This window comes from Aotus nancymaae, unplaced genomic scaffold, assembly GCF_030222135.1.
Source record: "Aotus nancymaae isolate 86718 unplaced genomic scaffold, 86718_ANA_hifiasm-v0.15.2.pri h1tg000012l, whole genome shotgun sequence".
Classification (NCBI taxonomy): domain Eukaryota; kingdom Metazoa; phylum Chordata; class Mammalia; order Primates; family Aotidae; genus Aotus; species Aotus nancymaae.
This window is the reverse complement of record NW_026988423.1, coordinates 50,617,533-50,629,033: the sequence shown is the minus strand read 5'-3', so window position 1 is coordinate 50,629,033 and position 11,501 is coordinate 50,617,533. Positions and strand designations below refer to the sequence as shown.

Below are 11,501 nucleotides of genomic sequence, written 5' to 3'. Positions count from 1 at the left end.
ACATGGAGTGGTTGAGTGACGCAGCAGTGGAATGTGCCCTAAAGCGTCTTCTTTTGGGGGGATCGGGGGGACAGGGTCTTGCTCTATTGCCCAGGCTGGAATGCAGTGGCATATCATGGCTCACTGCAGCCTCAACATCTCTGGCCCAAGCAATCCTCCCACCTCAGCCTCCTGAGTAGCTGGGACTACAGGCCTGTGCCATCATGCTTGGGTGATTGTTGTAATTGTTTTGTTTTGAGATGGAGTCCTGCTCTGTCACCCAGGCTGGAGTGCAGTGGGGCAATCTCAGTTCACTGCAACCTCCACCTCCCAGGTTCAAGCACCATGATCCTCCCTTACCTCCTACCTGGGTCATCTATCTCATCCCACCCCCAGGACTTCCAGTGACATCAGGGATACCAATGCCTGCATCTCTCATAAGACCCTTTAGAGACTGGGTGAGGTGGCTCACGCTTGTAATCCCAGCACTTTGGGAGGCTGAGGTGGGAGGATCACCTGAGCTCAGGAGTTTGAGACCAGCTTGGGCAACATAGGAAGACCCTATTTCTACAAAAATTACAAAAATTAAGCCAGGTGTGGTGGCTCACACCTGTAATCCCAGCACTTTGGGAGGCCAAGGTGGGCAGATCACTTGAGGTCAGGAGTTTAAGACCAGCCTGAACAACATGGTAAAACCCTGTCTCTACTAAAAATACAAAATTTAGCCAAGTGCAGTGACATGACATCAGCTACTTTCAATATACTACTTCAGTTGTTTTGGGTATATACCCAGAAGTAGAATTGCTGGATCATGTGTTAATTCTATTTTAAATTTTTGAGGACCCGCCATACTGTTTCCCACAGCAGCTGCACTGGTTTACTTTGGCATCAACAGGACACAGGGATTCAAATTTCTCCACCTGCTCGCCCCAGAGCCTCTATTTTGCGAGAGATGAATTTCACTCATTGGCATTTGTCTCCATCACTGATATTCGAGACCTTGGATCATTTTAGCTGCTGGAGGGAAGACTCTGTATGTTTCCCACCTCTGGGTCACACGGCTGCTTTGTCTCCCGTTACCCCTCTGGCTGCTTGGGTTCCACTTGCTGGGTGGGTGGTGACGTGGGTAACTGATGAAACAATTCCCACTTCCAGCAACGGTAGCGTCGTGGTCAAGAATGATGTCATCCTGCAGGCGAACTACACTTTGGAGTATGAGGAACTGTTTGAAAGGCTGGCTGAGATTGTAAAGGCCAAGATTATGAATGAAACCAAAACAATTATTGATCCTGATTTGTGCAGAGGTAGGCTCACCTAAAACCCCCTGACACTGATGGGAGAGGAGATCTTGAACTTGACCTCGACCTCTTCCTCGCCTATCTCTTCTTTCTTCTGGGACTCCCAAGACTTCTGCCATAGGAACCCTGAAGCCAGGCCCAGGGTGCCTTCCCCAGATCCCAGAGCTGCTGCTCCCAACTGCCCCTCTTGGTCCCAGGCTGAGATTTTCACCAGCTCTCATATCCCTATTTGAGCCTGCTCACCAGCCCAGGTGCATGTCTAGGGTGGGCTAAGATGCAAATGGGTGTTGGCCCAGGGGAGGGCATGGTATGGAAGAAGACAGAGGCCTGAATACCCCCAGGGAGGCAGAGGGAAGTGTTTTTGTTTCATCTTCCTTCCCACCCAGTCTTGGCAGACTCCATACTGTGCTATGATGAAAACGACACTTTTGTGGATGCATCGGTGATGCCGGGCTTTGACTTCCAGGGTAAGCAGCTGTGTGGAGTGTGGGCAGTAAGCATGGGGGCTGGTGTGCTTTGGCCAGGCTCATTCATGCTGCCTGTCCCTTTCCGCCAGAGCAATGCACCCAGAAGGCTGCCAAAGAATATGCCCAGTTCTACTATGTGGATGTCTTAGATGGGAAGCTGGCCTGTGTGACCAAATGCACCACAGGGACAAAGTCGCAAATGAACTGTAACCTGGGCAAGTGTCAGCTGCAACGCAGTGGCCCATGCTGCCTGTGAATGCCCCCCCAAACCCAGCACCCACCCTGTCCTGGTGCATGACCCTCCCCCTCCCCAGCAGTCACCCACAGGGCCGGTGGAATTGGGTAGAGCGTGGTAGGTGCCTCCTCCCCACTCCTGGAGATCCCTCTCCCCTGTATCATCATCCCCATCCCCCTGCACCAGTAAGAATGAGGAGTAGGGCTGGTCTCGGGGGCTCACGCCTGTAATCCTAGTACTTTGGGAGGTCGAGGCAGGCAGATCACGAGGCCAGGAGTTTGAGAGCAGCCTGGACAATATGGTAAAACCCCCATCTCTACTAAAATACTGGAGGGAGGGAGGGAGAAAAAAAGGAGAAGAATGAGGAGTAGGTGCAGATTATAGACACGGGGACACAGACATCCCAGAGCCGGGCAATCCTTTCCTGAGAAAGTCTGTGCTGTCGATTTCCAAACCTATCTCTATCTCTATTGTTAGACTTCTCGCCAAGTTCAATGAGGAAACAGACCGGAGTGAGGAAATTAAAAGCCAATTTATTCGGCTCCCGGGCGAGGTTCTATGGTCTGGGAAGGGGCCAGAGAAGTCGCGCTTCTCTTCTTGCGGCGTGGGGTTTTATAGGGAATAGAGGTAGCTGATTGACTACGGGGGAAACAAAGACGAGGTAATTCTATTGGTTATTAAAAGACTGGAGACTGGCTAGGTGAACAAAGCGGGGGCATTTCTATTGGGTATAAAGGGAGTGAGCACCGACGAGGGGCTGGCCAAGAACGTGCGGGGGGCTACTATAGGGCAGGTTCTTGGCGGGCTTTTTCAAAATTTCTGGCGAGTGCAGGCTGAGATCGGAATGCGGAAATGGGAAAGGGGGGTCCGCGTGGAGAGGGCAAATGCTGAGCAATGCGCTCAGAATGATGACGTAGTTTTTAGGCGCAGAGCGGGAGGGGGCGGTGTCCACTCGGCTCCCAAGGAGGCACCGGCCTTACATCTATCTCTGTGTCTATCTTTATGTCTATGTCTATCTCTAGCTCTATCTTCGTTGTTAATTTCCCTTACGTCATCCCAGCCATGCTGTCACTCACAATCACTTCTAGCTGCAGTCAGAGCACTAAGTCCACAGACCATAAAGTGCAAAATATAAAACATGATATCACAGGCCCATTTAGGTGGCAGCTGCTTAAAGATTAGAGGGGGGAATGGCCTGTGTCTGGAACAAGACACCAAACACTCTTGGGTGCCCCAAGCCCTAGTCGTTTGAATTCCTGATCTGCAGTCTCCAGGTACCCCCCACCAGTACCTCAGTGCCCATCAGCCTGAGGATGTCAGGGACCCAGGCTCTCTGGGGGCTGAGCTCCAGTCCTAGGAGTGAGGGAGAGCTGGTTTCCTGTGCTTAGGAGAGTGGGTTAGCCCTTGGGATATTGGGTGTGAGGGATCCTGGGGGACCAGCCTGAGCTTGTCTGTGTCCCCAGCTGCCCGAGTACGGACACACACTGGTACTGGGGAGACCTGTGAATGGAACGTCTCCCAGAGCCTCGTGTATGGGATCGTGGGGGCTGTGATGGCGGTGCTGCTGCTCACATTGATCATCCTGGTCTCTTCCTCAACCTATCCCAGATAAAACAGCACAGGTGAGCTTGTGGGGCCAGCACCGCAGGCCCAGAGAGAGGGGACAGACCCTGGGACAGCCACTGTCTGAATGTTCTAAAGCTCTGCTCCTTCTAGACCAGCAGTGAGAGAGGTCAACTGAAGCCAGACAGGGTGCCCAGACCCTCCCAGCCCTGGGTACAGCAAAGGGCAGTCTTCTGACAAGATATATCAATTGGGAAGAGTGTTTTAGTCCATTTTGTGCTATTATAACAGAATACCACTACTGGGTAATTGATAAACAATAGAAGTTTATTTGGTTCACAGTTCTGGAGGCTGGGAAGTCCAAGTTCAAGGGGTGCATCTGGTGAGGACCTTCTTGCTGCATCACACATGGCAACACGGCAGTTGGCATCACGTGGACAGAGAGGAAGAGAGGGCTGAACTCACTTTTCTTTTTTTTTTATTTTAAGAGATAGGGTCTTGCTCTGTCTATCTCTTAAAATAGGAGGCCTTATCTGACCCCCTCTCCCCACCCCTCTACCCAGTATTTTAGTAGAGATGGGGGTCACCAGGCTGACGTGCAGTGGTGCAATCATAGCTCACCACAGCCTCAAACTCCTGCTTAAAACTCCTGATCGCTCCTCAAGTGATCTTCTTGCTTCAGCCTCCTGAGTAGCTGGGATTATAGGCCTGTGCCACTACACTGGGCTATTCTTTAAAGAAAAATTTTTTTTGAGACCGAGTCTCACTCTGTCACCCAGCCTGTAGTGCAATGGTGCGATCTCAGCTCACTGCAACCTCTACCTCCCAGGGTCAAGCGATTCTCGGGCCTCAGCCTGCTAAGTAGCTGGGATTACAGGCACCTGCCACCACACCTGGCTAATTTTTGTATTTTTAGTAGAGATGAGGTTTCACCGTGTTGGCCAGGCTGGTCTTGAACTCCTGATCTCAACTGATCCACCTGCCTTGGCCTCTCAAAGTGCTGGGATTACAGGCATGAGCCACCCTGCCTGGCCTTAAATTAAATTAAATTAAATTAAATTAAATTAAATATTTTGTAGATCTAGGATCTCACTATATTGCTCAGGCTGGTCTGAAACCCCTGGCTTCAAGCAGTCCTTTCACCTCCGCCTCCAAAGTTGTTGGGATTACAGGCATGAGCCGCTGCCCTAGGCTGTCTGAAACGGATTTTATGACACACCCACTTCTTGAGTTGATGACGTTAATCCACTCATGAGGGCAGCACCCTCACGACCTCATCACGTCTTCAAGGTCTTATCTCTCAGGACTGCTACATTGGGGATTAAGTTTCCAACACATGAACTTTAAGGGATACATTCAAACCATAACACTGAGAGTGGAAACAGAAACTTATGTGTGGAAGTTAGATTATGTAACGACATTCCCTGTGGTGAGTTATCATTCACCTGGGCTGCCACAGAGCACAGCACCGCACCAGGAAGCTGGGACGGAGCCGTCTGGGTCTCGCTTCTCCCAGCTGTGCAATGGGATAAGCTGTCCCTGTGAAGGGAGTGAGGGGCAGCCGGGAAGCCTGCCTTGGAAGAGGGGAAGCCACGGTGATGCTACTTTTTGTTCTCTGCCATCATTGCTGCCCTGTCTGACTCGAGACGTGGCTGCGACTGTCCCCTCGAGGGAAGCTGAAGGTCAGGGTCCACTGAGTCCCTCCTCAGCCTCCTTGCCTCCACACTGCTCACGGCATTTCTCTCTGCAGGCAAGGGTACGATGCATTTCAAGCTTGGCAAAAGGAAGGCAACCCTGGCAACTGCCAGAAGATGGCCGTCTGGGAAGGTACCTCTCGTTAAGGGCAAGGGGATGAGCAGAGCTGGAGGGTGAAGAGAGGCAGGGTGGTGCCTGTGCCTGTGGGGGTGACACGGTGTCCTGCCTCCCTTCGAGGTGGCTGCAGCTGACAGCCCATTCCCCATCTGCCGCTGCAGCCCCAGACCCAGACACCACCCCTGTGGTGTGCAAGGGTGCTGGGGTGGTTGAGAACCAGATCCTGCCCCTAGAGACCAACCCAGTGAGGGCGTCCAATGCACACTCAGCTGAGCAGGATGATAGAGCCACTCCCAGGGCAGAGGGAGCAGACGGGTGAACCTGACCCAGCTTGGGTGGGGAGAGGGGGTCAGATAAGGCCTGAGGTGAGTCTGATTCTTGAGCCAGTGAGTAAGCAGGTGGGCTTCCTACTTCCACAGAGGGAGAGCCCAGTAAGCAGGGAGGCCTTATCCTAGTGAGGACCAGGGAAAGGACGTCCCAGGCAGGGGACATTGCATGAGAAACTGGAGTGCAATGGTGCCATCTCAGCTCACTGCAACCTCTGCCTCCCGGGTTCAAGTGATTCTCCTGCCTCAGTCTCCCTAGTAGCTGGTAATATAGGCACCCGACACCACGCCTGGCTAATTTTTGTATTTTTAGTAGAGATAGGGTTTCACCATGTTGGCCAGGCTGGTTTCAAACTCCTGATCTCAGGTGATCCACCTGCCTTGGCCTCCCAAAGTGCTGGCATTACAGGCGTGAACCACCATGTCTGGCTACATTTTGAATTTTTTTTTTTGTAACTCAAAAGGCCATTCAGGTGGGTTTTAGGGGGGCACTAAAGCAGGGAGACCAGGTGGAGGAGGTGAGGCTGAGGGGATAGGGGAGGGACAGGGAGTGAGGGAGGATTTCCAGTGTTGTCTGAGCTGACCCTTGGGCCCCGGTGGATGGGGGAGGGGCAGCCGGTGGGGCACGCTGAGTTGGGGGGTTGGGGGGTGCTGAGCGGAGGCTGCAAGGCTCGTGCCTGTCTGAAGCTCTGGGAGGGGTCTGCAACCTGAACCACGGACTGGGTAAGAGGTTTGTCCATTCATCCAGGGAGTGAGAAATGAGGAGGGTTAAAGGGGAACCCCCTGGGGAACCACTGTGGACGGACAGGTAGGGCATGAGGATCCTGACCTCGAAGGAGGCAGGAAAGGAGAAGTCAGAGGTGCAGGGAGAGGCCAGTCTAGAGAGAGTAGGTGGTTTTGCGGGCCCAGGAAGTGATCACTGGGCTCTGGGAGGATGCTGGAAGATTCTGGGCTCAGCTGTTTGCCTGCTGTGGTTACTGTTGCTATGAGGGAGCCCAGCCCTGCTGACCAAGAGCCAGCCCTGCCTCCCGTCCACGCTGACTTCACCGCTGTGCCTGTGGCTGCACCCACGCTCCTCTGTGGCCCTGGCTTCCACCCCGTACATGTGGGGGGCTTCTGCTCCGCCCCCTCCTGTTCGGGGTCCAGAGGGCCAGGCTGTGCACTTCCCGCAGCCCAGTGATGTGGGGGCGGAGGGGTGGTCAGCAGTGAGAAAGGGTGGAGGGCAGATGCCCGGCTGACTCTTCCTATGAGCTCCTTTTGCTGTAAGAAATGCCCTCTGCCCCCAAGTTCCCCCCCATCCCCTCCACCAGCAAGGCTGCCATCACTCAGCACCGCCTCTCCCTACAGACCAGAATCTGAGGGAGAGCAGATATGGCCTTGAGAACGCCTACAACAACTTCAGGCCCACCCTGGAGAATGTCGACTCCAACGCAGAGGTGACTCAGCTTCGAGCTGCCCCCATGCCCTGAGGCTGCCCCACTTCCTCTGGGGTTCCCTCTTCCCCCTGGGACTTCCTCCCTCTCCCTGATACTCCCTCCCTCCCCCTGGGACACCCTCCCTCCCCCTGGGACTCCCTCCCTCCTCCCCTCACCCCCAGGTTCCCTCCTCCTTCTCCTGGGGCTCCCTCCTCCCCCTGAGGCTCCCCTTTTCCCTGGGTCTGCCCCTTGGCCTCACCTCTTCTCTCCTGCCCCCTAGCTCCACATCCAGAGGCCAAAGGTGGTGGCCTCCACTCTGTGAGCCAGTGGGGGCCTCCCACCCTCATCTGTCTCTGGACAGGAGAGCAGCAGAGCCCACCAGAGACCGCCAGCATTGGTCAAGAGGAGACCAAAGTCAGGCCCTGAAGCTGGTCCTGCTCTGAGTTGATAGACTTGGCCGGTCCCTTGCCTGTGCTCCTGCTGGGGAAGTGGAGGGCTGTGAGCCCTTCCATCCAGAAACCTCGGCACCCTGTCTGCTCCTGGGTGGCTCCCCACTCTGGAATTTTCCTACCAATAAAAGCAAATCTTAAAGCTCAGAATGTGAAGTGAGAGGTTTCCTTTTCCTCTTTCTGCAGTTGGGGGGTTGGGTTGTCCGGAGAGTCCTCCTGGGAAGGGCATTCCTTCCAGGGTTGGCTGCTGAATCCGGGCATGGATTCAGCCCCTTCCCACTTCCAGGCAGGGAGCCCCCTCCCTTGCTCCAGCCAGGACAGGGCTAGGCCCGCCTCTGCCGAGGTCCCTTTGGCAGCCACGCCTAGGGCCAGGTTCTGAGGACAGGAGAGGACCTCAGGCTCGACCCCAGTTGGCGAGGGAGTGAGCACGTGGCTCTGCTGAGCTTGCTCGGGGTGGGGTCACTCCAGGAGGTCCTCGGAGCCGTGCTGACCTCGGAACCCCCAGACCAGATCCAAGAACTCCCGGCCCAGGCATGGCCATTTCTTCATGGCATACTCATAGGACACTACGAAGGGCTATTTATTATTTTTTTTCTGAGACAGAGTCTTGCTCTGTCGCCTAGGCTGGAGTACAGTGGCATGAATTTGGCTCGTTGCAACCTCCACCTCCCAGGTTCAAGCGATTCTCCTGCCTCAGCCTCCCAAGTAAATGGGATTACAGGTATGCACCACCACGCCTGGCTGATTTTTGTATTTTTAGTAGAGATGGGGTTTCATCGTGTTGGCCAGGCTGGTCTCAAACTCTTGACCTCAAGTGATCCACCCATGTCGCCTTCCCAGAGTGCTGGGATTACAGGCGTGAGCCAGCACACCTGGCCAATAATAAGGGTGAGAAAAGAGACAAAGGGAGGCCGGGCGTGGTGGCTCATGCCTGTCATCCCAGCACTTTGGGAGGCAGAGGCGGGCGGATCATGAGGTCAAGAGATGGAGACCATCTTGGCCAACATGGTGAAACCCCATCTCCACTTAAAAATACAAGTTAGCCAGGTGTGGTGGCATGCACCTGTAGTCCCAGCTACTTGGGAGGCTGAGGCAGGCGGCAGGAGAATTGCTTGAACCCGGGAGGCAGAGGTTGTGGTGAGCCGAGATCACGTCACTGCACTCCAGCCTGGCAACAGAGGAAGACTCCATCTCAAAAAAAAAAAAAAAAAAAAAAAAATACAGACAAAGGGGGTGTCCCTGCTAGGGATCAGGGTCAAATGCAGGCGGTACCCTCTTCTTTTCCTGGCTCAGGCCTGGCCCCTCTTGCCCGTCTCCCACCTCCCTCGGTTGGGGGCGGGGTCTCATCAGCTCCCCCTGGCTCCTGCAGGCCCCCCGGGCTGCCCTTCTGTTGGGGTGATAAAGCTGGTTACCCTCATGCCTATGGGCTGCCTGGCCAGGGAGAGGCATCCCCTCCTTCTGCTCTTTGGCCTGAAACAGGCCTCGCACCCCGAGTCATGAGGGAAGCTTCCAGACTGACTCAGGCTCAGGCTGGTCCCAGGTCTCGTGTCTCAGGGATCAAAGGTCTCCGGGGCCCATTTATTTCTGAGTTTCCTTGGCTGACGCTCATTTCGCCAGCTCCTCCGGCAGTGACGGGCAGGTGAGACGCGCTCCGAGCTCCAATGCTGAGGCCGAGGCCGGGGACCGTGGTGCTGTGTCTGCTCACCTTGGGCCTCCCCCTCCTGCCCCCACAAGTTGCCGCCACAGAGCAGGGTGAGTGACCCCCATGCCCTGCTGCCCTCGAGGCCCCCATCCTGGAGGACAGCCTGCTCTGTCTGCCCATCGGTGAGGGAGGGCTGCCTCCAGGGCACCAATAGGGGGATGCCCACTGCCTGGAGCTCAGTCAGCCCTGTGCCCACCTCTTGGACTCCTCTCTCCAACGAGCTTTGGGGGAAGAGCTGGGTCATCAGAGCCTCCTCTGGTTGAGTGTCTCTGAGCCTTAGTGTTCCCTTCTGAGCCTCAGTTTCCCCTCTGGAAAGCAAGAATAATAACACCTGCTTTTCAGGGCTGCTGCTAGGATTAAAAAGAGCCCCCCACCCCCCGCATGATTTCTGGCACAAGACTGATGCTCAACCCATATTAGGGTCTGTCCTTATCTACTGAATGTTCACACCAATTCCCTGGTCACCTCCCACACCAGCACGTCTTGCTGTGTGCCTCGGAATATAGCCAAATGGGCACAAAATGGGCCGGTCTTGCTCTGTCGCCCAGGCTGGAGTACAGTGGCACGATCTTCAGGAGCCCCAGATTCTAATCCTGCCATGAACCAGCTGTGCACCCTGGGGCTGGTCAGTTCATCTCCTGCCTCAGTTTCTCCCCAAAAGATAAGGCACTAGGACCTCTAGGGATCATTCCAGCTCAGCTGCTTTGGGCTTCACGGCTGTGGGGACCCAGGGGCTCAGGGCAGGAGGGATGACTGTGGGCACCCGTTGCACCCTCTGGGAGCTCCCTCTGTGCCTCACCTGCCCCCAGAGAAGGGCAGAGGGGAACCAAGGTAGAAACTGGACCCGCAGACCTCAGGGTCCCTGCCCCTCCAGATGTCACCCTGTGGCGATGTCACCCAGACCTGCAGCCCATTCGTCGTAATGAAAACACTCCCTTTCTTGCACTTTCTGTGCCTCCCAGACCCTTGTTGATGTATCTCTAGTGACGGCGTCTTAGACACTGATCTTTTGTTTTCCTCCCAACCTCCTTCCCACGTCTCTCCTTTTTTTTGAGACAGAGCCTCACCCTGACACCCAGGCTGGAGTGCAGTGTTGAGATCTCTGCTCACTGCAACCTCTACCTCCCAGGTTCAAGTGATTCTCCTGCCTTGGGCTCTTGAATAGTTGGGATTACAGGCACGCACCACCGTGCCCAGCTAATTTTTGTATATTTTTAGTAGAGATGGGGTTTCACCATGTTAACCAGGCTGGTCTCGAACTTCTGACCTCAAGTGATCCTCCCACTTTGGCCTCCCAAAGTGCTGAGATTACAGGGGTGAGCCATTGCACCTGGCTCCCTCCTTTCTCACTGCTCCTCCCTTCCCTGTTCCTGGGTTCTTCTAGCTCCTTCCTCTCCCTTCTCTTCTCTTTCTTCTTCTCACCGCCTCTCCTTGGCCCCCTCCTCCTCTCTCCACATCCTGCGTGTTATTGCTTATTTCATCCCTAGTTGTAGTCTCTGCCTCTGTAGAATGGGACCTTTCAGACCCTGTTTCTGCTCTCCAGGATTCTGTGGCTCCTCTGTCTCTGCGCCTGGCATCGGCTATCCTCTGGGGCCCTGGCCAGCTTTGAGCAGCCTCTGACCCTTTCCATGTCCCCTCTCTGGGGACCCAGAGCCTCACCCCCAACTCAGATCATGGGGATGGGGATGCCAGGGAAGGGTGTGGTCCTAGAGAGAGCTGTAGTGGCCTCAGCCTGGCCCTTCCTGGCAGACACACCCTCTCGTCTTGCAGCTCACCTGGTTATATTGTGTGTCAACAAAACACAATGTCCTGTCTGTTGGTCAAGCCCTTTTCTGATGTCACAGCTGCCCTCTGACTCCCACACCCAGCACGAGGGTCACTAAGGCTTGGGCACTCAGTCACCTGTCCACGGCACGTATCCCTCTACCCTGCTCATCCCTGTCTAGGGCTCTGTCCCCATCCATCATTTCCATCACCATCCCACTCTTATCCTCCTCTTGAGAGATTCTTTTTTTTTTTTTGAGACGGAGTCTCGCTCTGTCACCCAAGTTGGAGAGCAGTGGTGCAATCTCAGCTCACTGCAACCTTCACCTCTGGGGTTCAAGCAATTCTTCTGCCTCAGCCTTCCAAGTAGCTGGGATTACATGTGCGTGCTACCACATCCAGTTAATTTTTGTATTTTTATTAGAGACGGGGTGTCACCATGTTGGCCAGGCTGGTCTTGAACTTGGGACCTCAGGTGATCCACCTGCCTT

At 54.8% G+C, this 11,501-nt stretch overlaps 1 protein-coding gene across 2 annotated transcripts; it reads left to right on the top strand.

The window, feature by feature from the left end:
* Window positions 1–2,554: 2,554 nt before the first annotated feature.
* LOC105714986 (mucin-12-like) lies at window positions 2,555–7,694 on the top strand. Of its 2 annotated transcripts, none has more exons than XM_064375724.1 (5): window positions 2,555–2,640; window positions 3,443–3,601; window positions 5,293–5,369; window positions 7,028–7,116; window positions 7,376–7,694. In XM_064375724.1, the coding sequence occupies exons 2-5, from the start codon at window positions 3,486–3,488 to the stop codon at window positions 7,415–7,417; spliced, it is 324 nt and encodes a 107-aa protein (XP_064231794.1). In that variant the 5' UTR covers window positions 2,555–2,640; window positions 3,443–3,485; the 3' UTR covers window positions 7,418–7,694. The 2 variants fall into 2 exon arrangements, with proteins under 2 accessions (XP_064231794.1, XP_064231793.1); XM_064375723.1 differs by lacking the exon at window positions 2,555–2,640 and adding an exon at window positions 3,157–3,253.
* The last annotated feature ends 3,807 nt before the right edge of the window (window positions 7,695–11,501 follow it).